Source organism: Schistocerca cancellata, chromosome 1 (genome assembly GCF_023864275.1).
Source record: "Schistocerca cancellata isolate TAMUIC-IGC-003103 chromosome 1, iqSchCanc2.1, whole genome shotgun sequence".
Taxonomy (NCBI): domain Eukaryota; kingdom Metazoa; phylum Arthropoda; class Insecta; order Orthoptera; family Acrididae; genus Schistocerca; species Schistocerca cancellata.
The window spans coordinates 1,129,774,936-1,129,792,497 of NC_064626.1; the positions used below are offsets into that span (position 1 = coordinate 1,129,774,936).

The 17,562-nt window shown below is 38.3% G+C and overlaps 1 protein-coding gene across 5 annotated transcripts in view; it reads left to right on the top strand.

The window, feature by feature from the left end:
* Nucleotides 1-17,562, top strand: part of LOC126092591 (PH and SEC7 domain-containing protein) — an 836,662-nt gene that overhangs the window by 632,917 nt on the left and 186,183 nt on the right. For 4 of the 5 annotated variants that reach the window (XR_007521367.1, XM_049908287.1, XM_049908302.1 and 1 more), the window contains one exon: nucleotides 9,071-9,292. Coding sequence is in view for 4 of the 5 variants with exons in the window: in XM_049908287.1 (XP_049764244.1) it covers nucleotides 9,071-9,292 (222 nt within the window). In the remaining variant the exon portion in view is untranslated. The remainder of the gene's footprint in view (nucleotides 1-9,070; nucleotides 9,293-17,562) is intronic. The other variant, XM_049908295.1, reaches the window with a different exon arrangement.

Genomic DNA, 17,562 nt, shown 5'->3' on the forward strand with positions numbered 1-17,562 from the left:
TATAAAAATACATAAAATATACAAAACCACAAAATATACAAAACCACAAAATATATGGGAACACAACTGAAGCCGAATAGCCTTATTGCTGATGTATGCCACTGCCTTTTTGGTAGCATGCAGGACTTTAGAGCAGTCACAAGTGAAGGCTCTCATTATGGGCATAAACTATATGTTTGCCTAGCAGCTCCACAATTGCACTTGAGAGACTCTGGTTTTCTCCATCTATATGAGTCAGCACATCTGCCAAGGTTTGTTTGTATTCTGTTTAGGGTAGACTAGACATTGTGAGGGTTGCCAAATCTGGGTGGTGTCATCGTGAGGCAAGGCATTTCATGAGAGGTAGGGGTGGGGGAGATGGGGTTCCTGTTTGCTCCACTCCTCTTCCCAGCAATCAGTTTTCACCCAGAGTTGGTGCACTCTCTAAGAATGTATATCTAGAATGCAGTCTGGTTCACTCTCTGGATTTGTGGAAGAGGGTTGTTCTCAATCTTTATGAATTCCCTAACGAGTGAGTTCTGTCACTGCAGACGGGGAGGAACTATATTGCTTAGTGCAGGAAGCCAATAGGTTGAAGTTTCCCTCATTATGCATTTTATAGGACACACAGTTTGATTTTGTTGGATGTGGATGCAACTAGTGTGAGTACCATTGAGCCAAAGAGGTGCATAATATCTATTACTGTATAGACTAGACCCAAAGCTGAAGTCCATAGCATGCCACCTGAAGACCCCTGTGAAGTGACAGCAAGTTTCTGCAAGATTTTGTGAGTTCTAATTTGGCAGCTGTGTTTGATGGTTGAAGCTCAGTAATTTGTTGAGGGCATTACCTAGATATTTTGAATGTTGATTGTGAGACTATAGTTTGTTCTGAAAGTAAATACTGAGTTCTGAGATGGCTAACTTGTTGTTCAGGTGGAATATAGAGATTTCTGTTTGTGTGACACGGAGTTGCAATCTCCAATGGCAAAAGCGTTTCCCAGTAACACTTAGGTTCTTTGTCAAGATGTTCTCAGTGTCCTCTATGTATTTTCAACTTATTTCCAGGGTTGAATCATGGGCAGGTCCAAACTTCTGAGAGATGGTTTTCGACGTGTCTGTATACACTGAAGAGCGAAAGAAAGTGGTGCACCTGCCCCTGCGAGCATGCAAAAATGCCGCAGCACAACATGACTTGGACTTGACTAAGGTCTGGAATAATTCTGGAGGGAATTGACACCATGAATCCTGCAGGGCTGTCCATAAATCTGGAAGAGTACAAAAGGGGTTGGAGATCTCTTTTGAACAGCACATTGCAAGGCATCCCAGATATGCTCAATAATGTTCATGTCGGGAGAGTTTGGTGGCCAGTGGAAGTGTTTAAACTCAGAAGAGTCTTCTTGGAGCCATTCTGTAGCAATTCTGGACATGTGGGGTGTCACATTGTCGTGCTGGAATTTCCCAAATCCGTTGTAATGCACAATGGACATGAATGGCTGCAGGTGATCATATGGGATGCTTACATACGTGTCGCCTGTCAGAGTCATATCTAGATGTATGAGGGGTTCCATAACACTCAAACTACAGATGCCCCACACCATTACTCAGCCACCCCCAGCTTGAACAGCTGATAAGCAGGGTCCATGGATTCATGAGGTTGTCTCCATACTCGTACACGTCCATCTATCAATACAATCTGAAATGAGACTCATCCGACCAGGCAACATGTTTCCAGTCATCAACAGTCCAATTTCGGTGTTGACGGGCCCAGGGGAGGTGTAAAGCTTTGTGACTTGCATTCATCAAGGGTACACGTGTGGGTCTTCGGCCCGGAAAGCCCATGTCGATGATGTTTCATGGAATGGTTCACACGCTGACACTTGTTGATGGCTCAGAATTGAAATCTGCAGCAATTTGCAGAATGGATGCATTTCTGTCATGGTGAACAATTCTCTTCAGTTGTTGTTGATCCAGTTCTTGCAGGATCTTTTTCCAGCCACAGTGATGTCAAAGATTTGATGTTTTACCTGATTCCTGACATCCACAATACACTCATGAAATGGTTGTACAGGAAAATCCCCACTTCATCGGTACCTCGGAGATGCTGTGTCCCATCGCTTGTGTGCCAACTATAACACCACGTTCAGACACACTCAATCTTGATAACCTGTCAGTGTAGCAGCAATAACTGATCTAACGACTGTGCCAGGCGCTTCTTGTCTTATATAGGCTTTGCCAACCGCAGTGGCTTCTTCTGCCTGTTTACATACCTCTGTATTTGAATACGCATGTCTATACCAGTTTCTGTGGTGCTTCGGTGTATAAAAGACCATGTCCTGACTGTCTGAGTGGCTCATCATTGCCCACCACAAACCGCTAAGGATAGAAATTTGAAGTTTTGAGAAGGTGTGGATCTTATACTGCAGTTGTTGTTTAAGAAAGGATTTTTCAAAATGCCAACCGTAAGGGGGTGAATAAGGGATGAAGGACTTTTTTTGAAAAAATGTTTCTATTAAGGCAGTTTTGAAGCTATACCTAAGAAAATTGGTATTTGGTTTCTTGCTCAGAAGTAAAGAAATATGTGTTTCAGCATTTTTGGAAATTTAATCCCACTGCCGTGAAATAGTGAGTGAAAGCTTTTTTTGAAAATAGTTGTTATTAAAGAACAAGTAAAGTATTTTTTTATGCTAGATCTATGAATATTGGTGTTTGATTTCTCAGTTACAAATAAAAAAAATACATGTTTTAGTGTTTTTGTAAATTGATCCCCTAAAGAAGTGAAATAGGGGATGAGATTTTTTTATGAAAATAATTTATTATGAAAGCATTTTCAAAGATAAATCAGTGAAAAATTAAAATTGGCTTCTCAGTATTTTTTTTTTTTTTTTAAAAAAAGAAAAAGTTTCATTGTGTTTGGTAATTCAGCCCCTATAGAGTGAAATGGGAGATGAAAGTTTTTGTAGAAATGGATGAAAGTTTTTATAGAAATATTTCATTTTGTAAGCATTTTTGAAGCTAATTCTATGAAAATTTGTATTTGGCTTCTCTGTTAGAAATAAAATGTACACGTGTCACAGCTTTTGAAAATTCAACCCCTAAGGAGTGAAATTGGGGGTGAAATGTTTTAAGAAAATACTTCTTCATGAAAGCATTTTTGAAGTTAAATCTTTGAAGATTGGTGTTTGGCTTCTTGGCTGCAGGTGGAGAAAATACATGTTTTACTGTTTTTGGAACGTCAGCCCCTGAGGGGGTGAGGTAGGGTCACACCGACCGACTGAGTAACTCATCATTGCCCAGCCCAAACCGCTAAGGATAGAAACTTTTGATGTTTGGAGAGAGTATGGGTCTTATACTGTAGGCATCATTTAAGAGTGGATTGTCCGAAATCCCACTCCTTAGGAGGTGAAATAGAGGATGAAGGGCTTTTTGGAAGTGTGTCATTCTTAAGGGAATTTTGAAGCTGTAACTACAAAAACTGGTATTTGGTTTCTCAGTCAGGAAAAAAAAAGTTTCAGCATTTTTGGAAGTTGAACCACTAATGGGATAAAATAGTGGGTAAAAGGTTTTTTGAAAAAAATAATTATTAAAGAACTACTAATGGATTTCTAAGGCTACATCTATGACATTTGGTCCAGAATGAGATTTTCACTCTGCAGCAGAGTGTGCGCTGATACGAAACTTCCTGGCAGATCAAAACTGTGTGCCGGACCAAGACTCGAACTCGGGACCTTTGCCTTTCGCGGGCAAGTACTCTACCAACTGAGCTACCCAAGTACGACTCACACCCCGTCCTCACAGCTTTACTTCTGCCATTACCTCGTCTCCTACCTTCCAAACTTTACAGAAGCTCTCCTGTGAACCTTGCAGAACTAGCACTCCTGAAAGAAAGGATATTGCGGAGACATGGCTTAGCCACAGCCTGGGGGATGTTTCCAGAATGAGATTTTCACTCTGCAGCGGAGTGTGCGCTGATGTGAAACTTCCTGGCAGATTAAAACTGTGGGCCGCACCAAGATTCGAACTTGGGACCTTTGCCTTTCGCGGGCAAATTCAATTTTGTTGACTACAGTGCCATATGCCACAAATGGAAAATAGTGCAATAAAACTGGGGGGCTTATCTCTCAAGATATTAGGTAGTTCAAAGTTAAAGTAAACAACCTGTAGAGCTAGGACAGATGCCTGCAAGAGGCTATTGTTAAAGTTCATTTGAGTGTTTTACAGATGATTATTTGGAAGCATCTATTGAAAATCACGCCATTGACCATGATGAGAGGGGTTCAGTTTCATACCTTTCTCCAAACTGTGCCACATGCTGCTGTAGGGTCAGTAACACAGCTAATGCTATCAGTTGTTTTTGACAGCCTGCTTCTGTGATTATTGTTAGAGAACTTAATTCAAGCAGCTTTGATGAGGACAAAATCAAACTTGTTCAGTTGCGATTTGTTCAGTACTAAATCTGGAAGATGGGATGGTGGTTATTGTTTTGAATATACTCACTCCAGGTAAAATAAAAATTATCTTTTGCATTTATATTATTTATTTATTTATTTATTAAATTTTTATTTGATTGAGCATCTGTATTACCATAAATAAATTTGTCTTTACATTTTTGGTGGACAGTGTGATTATTCTTAAGTAATGAAGAGTTTACAGATGACGGGATGTGAGGAAAAACAACAGGTGGGGCACTCATAACAATCATTCATGTGAAATTGACCATATGCGGAAGATAATGAAAGCACATTAAGCACTGACCATTCCTCTGGAAGAGTTAGCACTAAACTACACTGAATTTCCTGTAACCTAAGTAAAACTGACAACACCAGAGACGCTATGGACAGAGGTGAAGCTACCATTTTAGCACTGCTTGATTTCAGCAAGGCTTTCAATATTATTTATTTCAATATATAACTTACCAAAATGAAACAGCTGAATTTCTCAAACAGTGCAGTACTATGGTTCAACAGCAACCTCAGAAAGAGATGTAGTGAGTCATCTGTTGGTCAAGTCGTCATGGAAAAATGTGCTCTACAGAGTCCCTCAGGATTTTGTTGTTTGTCTGTTGTTTTTCTCTTTGTATATCTACAATATTTCATCTATACGCCATTTTTGTAACTACCACTTTCATGCTGACAGTTTTGAGTTGTGCTCAAGTGTCTAACAACATTGCTACTGCTGTATCAGCTATGAATGATGGTCTTTCTTCTGTGTTACGATGGGCACAAAATCTGGGTTTAATCCGCCTAAAGTCACAGGTCACCCTCATGTTTCACTGAAAGATGATCAGTGGACATTTTCATGAAACATTAGATAACCTTGGCATAATCTAGGATGATCATCTGATCTGGGAAGGACAAACTGTTGCAGCTTGCAAGAAATCTCTCTCCTGCCTTCCTACAGTCCAGAAATTTAGAAAAATATTTCCACCTCAAATTAAACAGAAATTTGTTCTATATTTGGTCATGCCAAATCATTACTACTGTGATGTAGTTGAATACAGTGCAAATAGTGAAAAATCGAGACAACTCGATCTGGTCATGAACGTTTGCATAAGATATGTGTCCAGCATTCATTTGTTTGATGATATTATTCCTTTCTATACTCACAAGGAGATGTCACCAATTTGACCTCATATTTTAAGGAGAAAAGAGCACACCTGCTAGGTGTCAGTTTCACCAGTCAACCCAACGTGAAAATTTGGGCCGTAAATATGATAGTGTGCCAGTTACAATCTTCTGAAAGTAAAGGTTTTAAACATATGAGTGCAATTGTTTTTCACTCACTCCACTGCATTGCAACTACCTCGTCATCCAGCCCAAAGTGCAATACAGTGGAGTGGTTTGCATTTTTAATGTTGATGAACCACGTCCGGGAGCAGTACACAATGAATGTTACATTGCAACTTCCGAATGTCAAGGGAGACCAACTCCTAAAAGTCGTGACTGGGAAAAGTTGGTATCTGCTGCTGTTTGACCAACTTTTATACAAGCCAAACGAAAATACACGGGTTTCCCTTTGTGCTGTTGTTTATATCTTCAATGTCGTTGCAGAAATTGTAGACGGCTTCACAGATGAAGATGTGCTAGATGTAAAGCAAAATAATGGACTGACATTCAATACTTACAAGAGGATGATGATAATGAGGCACAAAATGATAATGATAATGAAGCTGCCTTTTCACCACAGTCACATTTGTTGAACAGTGTCATTGGTACAGTACACAGACAGATATGTGAAAATAGGGAAGTAAGTGGTGGCGAAGCCTGCTTTAAAGATGTAAATTCGTTGAATACCACTTTGCCTCTGTCCATAACAGGAGTATACGAAATGAGCTGTTGCCTTTTGGAAAAGTGGGAAGGAAATCTGTCTTTCAGAAGCATAAAGAAAAACTTTAAATCATTAAAACAAAGAAAGAATCTGTACATTTGGAGCAAATACTTTGAAAATGGAGGTACACACCAACAAAAGTTTTCCAAGATCAACACAATCTGTCTAGATAAATTTAGTAATGCATTCAGAAAAACAATGACAAGCCACAACATTAATATACTTCAGTGGGGTGTTTTAAACCATACTGGAGGTGGAACTGAAAAGGTTTAATGCATCTGTTGGATGAGTGTGCATTTTTAAAAATAATATGGTATTGTGTCATGAAAAATAACACATGATGCCACAACTAAAAAGCTGGATAATGAAACTGGTTACTTATTGCATGTGAAAAGTTTGGTGCACAAACCAGAGCTATTATTAGGAACGGTCGATAGAATTTACGCAATATGGATCAGAGTGGGTTCGATTTAGAAATCGAAAGACATCTACTTCACTAACATGATACACAGCTACACAATAATGTCAGTGGTATCTGCAGGTACACTCGCAGTCACCTTCGTTTGTAGATTCAAAAGAGCTGATCAGGGTGTTTGGGTAGCAAGTCAAAACAGTTTGTTTCACACAGAAAGGTATGTAGCAGCCACCCATCTTCTGGAAAAGCCAGAAAGGAACATTTCTGGATGCGGTGACAGGTTGTATTTTCTAAAATCATAAAGGATGACAGCAGAAAAGTTTTGATCATTGAATTATATGAAACCAGTCTTCACACTGGAGAACAACATTGTGGTTATGACAAAAACAACAAAACGTAGCATTATAAAGTGTTTAATGTTTGTTTAAGTCTCCTAGATAAAAATATGTTGTGAATTGTAATGATTAATGAAGCAGTAGTTTCTGACCACTGATGCCATTCTGTAGTAAATTAAATGTAAAAATACATTTACAACAGAAGGAAAAATGGAGAGATGGGACTGTTTCTCATTTTCATACCTCCAGGAATCCCAAAGTGGTTGAAGGTAATACACTTCTGAAAGAAAATTACATAATTCATTGTTCTATTGAAAATTCATTAATAATAAACACAGTCTATAGTACTAATGCTTCTCAGTTCAAGTGTTCATTTATGAAAATTTTAGAAAACTGCAGGACAGCTTATGTACCAGCTTGTGGCTGCAAATGTGGAAGCAGCAGCAATATCTGTTGCATTATTCTTTCAGAATTCTGTAAAGCAATGGTGGACTACCCTCGAAGGGTTTTCTGATGTTATTTTAAACAAAAAATTGTAACCTTGCCTAAATTGCTATAGGTTGCTGCTGCTTTGTGATATTTGTAATCATAATAACAAGACACATAAAATACAGAAAACTATTTTTTTAGAAATTTTCAATTTTCATTTTGTGATTTCAGTTACATTGTGAAGTTTATTGAAAGTACTTTATTTTCAACTCAGAGTGAGGATTTTGCTTGAATGTACTGATGTAAGTGTAAAGTGTTATACCATGAAGCACCAGTTTGTTATTTAACAAAATTTGAGGAGGTCTTCGTTATGTAATGGTTGTTAAATGATTAAGCTTTCACTCCATTCGGAACTGATGTCTGTCACCGATATCAGCTCATGAAAATTGCTGGCTGGAGCCTGGTACGAAAGAAAACACTTTCCCATCACATTCCAGTCATGCTACATGGGTGAAAAAATGGGGGATAGGGCAGGTCAGTTGAGAATCCGTACATTCTCTAAGATATTTTTGGTGTGATGCACGATGGGGAATTGTACATTATCATGCTGGAATACGCCATTTGGAACTAATAAAGGAAATGACAACGGGATTTATCGTTCTTGCCACATACTGGCAAGGATTCAGCCGCCCTTCAGCAATACAAAAATCAGTTCTGTTTTCATATCCAGTAACTAACCATACCACAATTTCAGGAAATGCATAGCTGTCGAGTCTCAAAAATTTTTGCGTCTGGTGACATTCCACCTGGTCATCTACATAAACATAGTAAACAAAAGAGAGACTTGTCTTGAAATGCCACAGAATGCCATTTGATTTCCAGATTGATTCTGGCTTTACATCACATAAGAGACTGTTATGATATGGTGCACAGAAACTTGAGACCTCACCCAGCTTCCATTTACCTGTTCCCCACAATTAATAGTGACACTCTACCTGCAACCTCTGGCTGGATTTCAGCTGTTGTTAGTCAACCATTTGTCAGAGCCAGTTAAACAGTCCTATGACCTTTTCATGGTGTAGTCATTCTGGACGATCCCATGCTGACTCTTCTTGCCACCCTGTTGTCCTGAGTCAATCATGTCACCACTCATTCTGCAGTTGTTGTGCTACAGCCAACTCTCTCTGTGATCTGTCGATGTGATGCTCCCATGTCCTTCATGCCAATGATTCAAGCTTTCTGTGAGTCTGAAAGATCTCCACCTGAAAAGTTCCAGTAAAATTAGGCACACGAGCAACCATAATGTACTCGATCTGTTCTTTACCTGCAGTAATAACTCTTTTCTGCACTGAAAACAAATTCGCATAAAGATGAGAGTTAAATGTATGTGTCTTACAGGCATGTAAATCCTCAAGTATCAGTTTGGTAGCATTTGGTCAAGGTGTTCCTGGTGTCACAGATTCTGTTTCCTTCAGTGTACGTGACTTTAATGATGAATCAAATATTGAAAGTGTAGTTGCTTATTGCATTGGATACTAAGCAACTGCTGATTGGCAGATGGCTTGTGAGTGTGGCACTTGTGGCAGGAGGAGGAGACGTTAGACATACTGAGCGCGCGGGACTTAATGGAGGTCAGCGATCCGAGTGACAGCGATTCGACGTTGCTTGCCAGTGAGCGCAACAGCCACGCGATGACGGCTGCGGAAACAGCTGAACATCGCATTGTCATCCAAGTGCAAGGTCCACCTCGCACAAATGCCGTAATGGATGGCACGCCAGCCACTACTCCAGAGTTCTCAGGCTATCAGGTTAGTGGCTATAGCATTCTTTGCCTGTTGATTGCCATCACACCAGAGCAAAAAATTAAGGCTTATAGATTTTGATACAGTGATAGGTCTTGTTGAGTTTTATAACTGTGACATGTTGTTTGTATGTATCTTAACATTACAGTTGTTTATTGTTTTGGAGATAAATCATGTTTTTTACCATATTAATTCAGGCTAACAGAATAGTTGGAAATATCATTAACTTGTCACATACACTCTGAATAGGGTAAAAAATTTAATTATCAGTGAATAAATATGTTTTATTTCTTTATTATTATTATTATTATTATTATTATTATTAGCTTGAGAAAATTCTAAATTGTCCGCTAATTCAGATTTGTTACTTCTCCCCAGTGTTCATTGCTTTTTACTTCATCTGTGAATAAGTGGGTAACTGTCCTTCCAGTCTTCCTGAAAGTATAGTAATGTATCATGCAAAATTTTATTTGTTAGATACCACTATGTTACAGATTTGTTCCAACACTGTTTCCTGCACTTTGGAACACCTAAACAGCTTCTGTTACCACAAAAATTAGAACAACAAGATTTCTTTTAAACTTAATGAAACCTAAAGCAATTTTTAGACCTTAAGAATTTGGATCTTCTTGTTCATTGCTCTTGTGCAAGCTAGTGGAGGGTTTCTACCATCCAATATTTTTGAATGTAGGCTCTTGTTGCAAAGCATTTATGCCAGTCTCATTTTATGTGTATATTATAAAACCTTTGTTTTTGCCACCTTCATGTATTTTTTGTCTTCTGTGGCTGTTTTTGTGAGTTGTCAGACTTGCTCAGTACTGTTTTCTCATTGTGTTTATTAACATAAGAAGGAAGCCTTTTTTTTATCTTCTGCAGTACTCAAAAATTGATTTTTGGATGCTTAGACCATCATCAAGTGACAACTGTATGTTGAAATCACAGATAAAATTACATTCACTTACAGAGTTGTTAGTGATACAGGTACAGGTATCATATGGAGGGAATCGTTACATTTAAAAATTATTAATAACAGTTAATTTTAGTACTGTAATCTGGTTCTCTTGCACATGGATAGCCAAAACCTAATTGAACAGAAGGATGGAAGCAGTTTAGAAAGTTAATGTATTTGTTTACCTAAAATGAAGCCAGCTCTCAGTGTTGTGTGTTTATTGATTTTAAATAATTCCAATAGTGTCATCTTCCTGCTTTTCTTAACAATATGTAGAACATTATAATGTCCATCATACAAATAATTTTCTACTAAAACATGTTTTGCAAAGGTTAAATCCATCTCCTTGGCCCCCAGATTCTCTCTTATACTGACAATCAAATTCATTAGTTAATAACAATAAGAATTAGGATAAAATGCTACTCATTATGTAGAAGTGGCATTGAGTTGCAGATACACACATTTAAAAGTAGGCTGTTGGTTATGAAGCCATCAGACAGAGTCCTTTTGTCAGATATAGAAATGATACACACACACACACACACACACACACACACACACACACACAATTCTTCTCCCACTTTGGGCTTTGAGGCATGACTTTGGTGAGTAGCGATGCTGCCTGCAGTGGGTAGTGGGGATATAGAATTGGCCATGTGTGTCTGAGTTTGTTGGCATAACTGTGTGTGTGTGTGTGTGTGTGTGTGTGTGTGTGTGTGTGTGTGTGTGTGTGTGTGTATGCACCGACATCCAAGAAGAGACATTGTCCTTCAGATTAATAACATCCGATATGTCTGCTGCTCAATCCCTGTAATGCAGTAGCAGTCTGTCCTAATTCATATTGTTAGTGCATCTGAATTTTACATTGTGTATATTCTTCTGTTAACAGTTTTATGCTAGAAGTGTGTTAATGTGATAGTAAGAATTTTCTACCAGTAACTTGACTGTGGTACAACTTGGGCCAGTTGTCTAGACAGTTACAGGACAGCTGCAGTTGAAAAGCTGCTTAGTGAACATTGCAATACTTATAATTTTTAACTTCTTAAGAAAACTGGCAAGTTGATTGTACTGTATGCATTGCATTTGTGTGTGAATTCTGCAAATGAAATATAGATAAATAATTTTGTTTCAAACGTGAGAGAGACTGCTGCCTCTGTTGTTTGTATAAAAATAAAATAATACAACAAAGACCTTTCCTTTACAGATTTGCAATATGCAGGGCAATGTGAGTGTGTATATGATTATTATATTTATGTAAGATTTTGCATCTAGACAGCCTTTTTGTTTTCTTAGTGCCTTAATATTTTAAGGTAGAGTGTGATGCCCTTGTTTGATTGTTTGGTGTGCATTTGTGTCTATGGCCTGTAAACTGATTGAAGCATCATTTTTCCCTGTTCTTCCACTCCACTTCCTGAGGTATGATTGATTTCTTACAAAGAGAACATTGTGTGACGTTTAGTGAAGCTTAGGGAAGCTAGATTTGTAGTTGCCCGATGCTTCAGTGTTAATTTTGTAGCATGGCTACATGTATTTTGGAAATTCAAGCTGCTTGGCAAGTCAGGAATTTGGTATAAGTGAACAACTTCTATCTCTTTATAATCATGGTACATGTAGATATGGACGTAGAGCAGTAAAAGGGTGGGGAAAAGGGGAATTTGGTTTGAGAAGAGACATGATTAAGGAAGTAAAGTGATTAATAATATACTTAAATTAATTTTTATTTAAAAAGTTTGATCAACAAATTTTTATGTAACAAGTTTGATCAACAGTTTGTTACGATAATTTTGACATATACATGACTGCGTACTGTCATGCATTGCATTTTTTTCCCATGTCCTGAGTAATATCGCAGATAACTGGACAATCTAAAAAGTACAATAGTATTCACGTTGTTGTAGGCGGTTATACTGGGGAAATTATGTTTAAACAAATCACCTAGGTCTGTATGTAGTCAGTAAAATATAAAATCAATCTTTGTTCAGAAAAATGTGAATTTGGATCTCCTCGATCATCCTCATTGACATTTCTTAAGGCAGTTCTAAATAATCATTGACAATTGTTGGTGTCTTTGCTTGCATAATACTACTTTTGGCGCCTTCTCTCGGTGAAAGTACAATCCACTGCTGCTGTTGCTGCTGCTGCTGCTGCTGATGATGATGATGTACATTTTTGACCAGTTAAATTGTATTACAGACCAAAACTGGAACCCAGACGTGTGCTTTAGAGGACACTATTGAGCTATCAGAGTGTATCTCACTGTAGGAACAGTGCTCCCTTGCCACCTTGGGAGTAAGGATATAATGGAATTTTAACACAAATGTTCTTTGTTTTTTTTTTTTTTTTCTTAAGAGTAACGTACCTGAGGCCATAGTGAAGTTGAGTTCTCTACTATACCTTTCTTCCTGTGGAGTACACAGGGTGAATCTGAACTACACTGACGAAATTTCAGAGGTTGCTAAGGGATATTTTAAGGAGTCTACGGTGACTAGTTACAGAGTAATTGCATTTCAGTTGATTTCTTACATCCATGTATCTTTATATGTTTATTGCATTGAAAATATTTGCACAACAGTGCAGATGTTGAGAGTATGTGCTGTGTGTCTTGTTTGGAAACAAATTTGTTCCATTCAGTCACAGTTTGTGCTGTTTATGGCAGTAATGCTAACTTTATTTTTCACCCTTAAGCTTCCATTCAGTACTGCTCTATTGTGTCCAGGGTATGTTTTTCTGGCAGTATTACTTGTTTTGTGTTGTGCAATTTGGTGATTGCAGAGAACAGGCTTTTTTATTATTGTTAAGCTGTTTTCACAGAAACAAAAGTAATTGTGGTAAACAACTGAATAAGACATTATTGTGTTATTAGTCCCTAAGCAACCATTGGAGATAAAAGCTCCCTTCACCCAGAAAGCATCCCTGACCCACCTTCTAAATTTTGTCAATTGAGTTTCATTTCTATAACTACCCCTACTTCTGCATTTATGTATGTACTCCACAAGCCAATATATAGTGCTAAGCAGAGGGTACTTCATATGATTATTGGTGATTCCTTTTCTTCTTCCACTTGCAAATGGAATGAGTGAAAAACAACTGTCCATATGATTTCGTATGAGTCCTGATGTCTCTTACAGTGCCTTCACAGTCCTTATGTGAAATCTGCTTTGGCAACAGTAGAATCGTGCTACCATCAGCTGCGAATGTAGGTTCTCTACATTTTCTCAACAGTATTTCAAGAAAAGTGCATTGTATTTCTTTTGGGAATTCCCATTTGAGTTCATAAAGCATCTCCATAATTGTCAAATGTTAATCAAACCTGCCTGTAACAAATATTGCAGCATACTTGTGACTTGCTTCAATGTCTTCCTTCAATATGAGCTGGTGGTGAGGCTCCCAAACACTTACACAGTGCTCATGAGTGGTTCACACTAGTGTTTCATGTGCAACATCCTTTATAGATGAGCATCACTTTCATAATTCATCCAGTGAATCAAAGTTGGCCATTCGCCTTTCCTACTACAGTGCACGTTCCTTTTCATATTGTTTTGCAGTGTGTCGCCTAGACATTTAATCACAAACTGTGTCAAGTAGCACACCACTAATACTGTATTTGAACGGTTGAGGATTGGTTTTCCTTCTCATCTCAATTAACATACATTTTTGTACATTTAGAACAAGCCATTCATTGTACCAAATAGAAATCCTGCTAAGTCAACATATATCCTCCTACAGTCCCTTAGTGGTGACATTTTCCTTTACACTACAGTGTCATCAACAGACAGTTACAGATTTCTTTTCACCCCAGCTGTCTGGTCGTTTATGTATGTAGAGAACAATAGTGGTTCTGTCACTTCCCTGGAGCACTCCTGACAATACCCTTGTTTCTGATGAATATTTGCCATCCAGGATAATCTACTGATAAGGAATCGCCTTGATTGCGAGGTCGCGAAAGGTCAGTGATGATCACGGCATTCGATGCCCAATGTATTGTTACCATACAATCACAATATTGGCTGCTAATGGCAACAGGGGGCATTACTGGAGGTACCCAATGATGGGCACAGTGTGTAGTCAAACAGCTTAGTCAATGAGCATGTCACAACAGTGCTACAGTGCCAATACAAAGCAGAGGAATGGCAACGATAAACAAAGCAATCATTGCTTTATGAGTACAACAACAGTTGCTGAAGCTGACATTTCGTCAGAAACAAAACTGAGGAATTTCGCAGAGTGAGAAGGAAGTGGCCGATGAAATATTAGCGTTTCTGCAAATTGAGTATGTGGAATTTGTGGTGTTGTGTACGCTCGACTGTGCAAACAATGTACACAAAGAGTACAGTGATGACGATAAGTAATTAACAAGTTAATGTGATATTGAAACAGATGTAGAGCCATGAAGGTCATCATCCTTGTTGGACAGGGTGCCTGCCACAAATCCCGTCTTCAGTGAAATGTAGTAGAGGACAATTGTTGTACAAGTAGCAGGTGTTAAACATAATTACGTACATGGAAGGTCATCTGCAGCTTAGTAAAAACCAATTATGAACAGATTTTGAATAAGTTTGCAGCAATATGACTGTGTACTGCATAAGAAAAATTATAGGTATTCAAGGGGGGGACAAGACTCACTTGTTACAGAAACTGGTGTTCGCATGTTTCAAGGATGCTCGATATAGTTTGCAGGATGTGCATGGTAGTGACCTATTACATTATGCACATTAAATTGCGCGCGATGTACATTACAGTGATTTCAAGGGAAGCAGCGGATGGTTGCAGAACTTTAAATAGTGCTACAGAATTGGAACACCCAAGATGACGAAGTGCTACAGAGTTGGAACACATAAGATAACGAAATTTCAAACAGAGATTCAACTTGACAATGCACAGTAAACTGTGGAATCAGCCTGAAAATTTGTAGATGAGATAAACAAACTTACCCCATCGTTCAGTAAGGTATTTCTTGTCAACTCCAACCAGTTCGAATATGAATGGAATGCTTGAAATTAGAGGTACCAGGAGAGTTGTTTCTAGATGAACCAACATTGGTGCCTTAACGCATTTGTATACAATTATGGTGACTGTTAATCTTGATAGTAAATTGACTGGAAAAATATTTATTGTGCTGAGAGAAGTTGGAGGTGCTGTTTGTGATCTTGCAAAGTTTGTAGGGAATACTTACATTACAGCAAGCAAGAGTGGGGAAAATGGTCATAAGAGAACTACAACTATGGTATGAACACTGCTTTTGGCCAATAGCTGGTCATAACAACTTGCTTTTGCTTGATTTTTGGTCTGCATATAAAAATCATACTTCGTCAGAGCAAACTATCACATCCTGAAAAGTATGTGACATTGCAGTTCATACCACCTGAAACCATAAGACAAATTCAGCCTGTGGATGGTTTTTTTCTGTGCTTATAAAACTTATTATAACATCATCTGCAGCTATGCCTTAAAGGAGTGTCAGTTTCATGATAAGCCACATAACAGACAGTTTTGCGTGTGGTTGCATGCCATCACACTCCATCAGTTCTCGTCACCTATTACTCCAATATGATTCTGTTTGCATTCCCTAAGAGTGGATACACAGCTGAACACCCTGTATGATTTATAACTTGTACTAGGGAATTCGCCTTCAGTCATGATGGTGTGAACATTGGTGATCACTGTGGTGTCCCATTTTTCATTAGATGTTCATGATTCAAGTTAATGGTTTGTTTTGAACATTTCGTGACTATCAGTGATGTCTGCTTGTGAAGTGTAATACATACATCACATAGAAGGTTGATCTCTGCACCTGTGGACACCCATTTTCCATTACCCTCGTGATGCACACAGTGAGTGGTTAGCAGCTAATATTTTTCCTGTCATAATTGTTAACACAACACTTTCAAATGAGCCTAAGAAGTTTTTGAGTCACTCGCATATGTGGGGACCTATTATAGCCTCAGGTCGTTGTTAACAGTCTGCAGTGGCGAATCGTGTCAAATGCTTTCCGGAAATCTAGGAATATGGAATCTCTGTCTACCCTTCATCCATGGTTTAAAGGTATCGTATGAGAAATATGCAAGCAGAGTTTCGTATTAGTGTTGCTATCTAAATCCATGCTGATTTGTAGACAAAAGCTTTGTGTGTCTGAGAAATTTATTGTATTCAATCTTGGTCTGTAGTTTCCCAGGTCTGTACTCATTCCTTCTTATATACAGGAGTCACCTGCACTGTTTTCCATCTGCTTGGGACATTGCACTGGGAAAGAGAGGTTGAGAGATTCGTGCTAAATACAAGTTTATTAATGGGCCAGCGCTGTAGAGTACTCTCTTCAAAACCGAATTCGGAGCATTGCTGGACCTAGCGACTTATTAATCTTCACCCTGTAGGTACCAAGTAGTGGGAAATTGAAACCTTGGTGCAGTGTTAAACATGTGCGCAGATAGGGCACTTAGTTGCCTAATATTACTGAAACTTATTGTGTGGTCCTTTTTTTTGCAAAATATTCTATACCTGGATCAGAATAACAAAGTGATGGCTGCTATTTGTTTAAAGGAAGTTACCACAGCAACACACAACCAGAAAATGAACTCTGTCAGCCCTTCTGTTCAGTGTTGTTGTATTACTCTGCTACTTCAAGCACTAGTTACCTCAGTCAGTTGCAGATTATGTGATTTGTATTGTTTTCCTTTGTCATGTGCTCATTTTATGCCAACATATGTCTAAAAGTAGTTGTGATAATGTGCAGGAAATTAAGTAGTATATTATGGTCCAGCTAATGAGGATAATGTACAAACTTCCCCTCACCAATTTGATTCATATTGACAGGGTGTGTAGAGCACATGACCTTGACATACATATACACAGAAAGACACAACTCTCAACTATTTTTGAGAAGACAATGTGAAACTTTTAGGCATGGTTGTACAATTTGTATTATTGCTGGTATTCAGGGAGTCTGGAGCTGAAAGAAGAGGGGCTCAGCTTCTTAAATGTGAGTTGTCTGGATCAAATCTCACTGCTGGTATATATTTTTTCATTCCTACATAATTGGACAACAGGTTTATTATGACTGTGCAGATAATCAATACCTAATGAATCATTAATTATTTTCATAATATTGACCCTGCAAAATCAAATTATTCTGTAAAATTTTAAAAGTAGTTTCCCATTATAACCATATTCCTGCAGGTAAGTTCCAACTCACTATGAGCCCATTTTTCCAGTATCTGTGCAGGTACGTTTTGACCCACAATGAGCCCATTTTCCTGGTATAGGGCCAGGCACACTACGGCTCACCAAATGGATCCATTTTCCTGGTATTCCTGTACATAGTTGTGAGCTA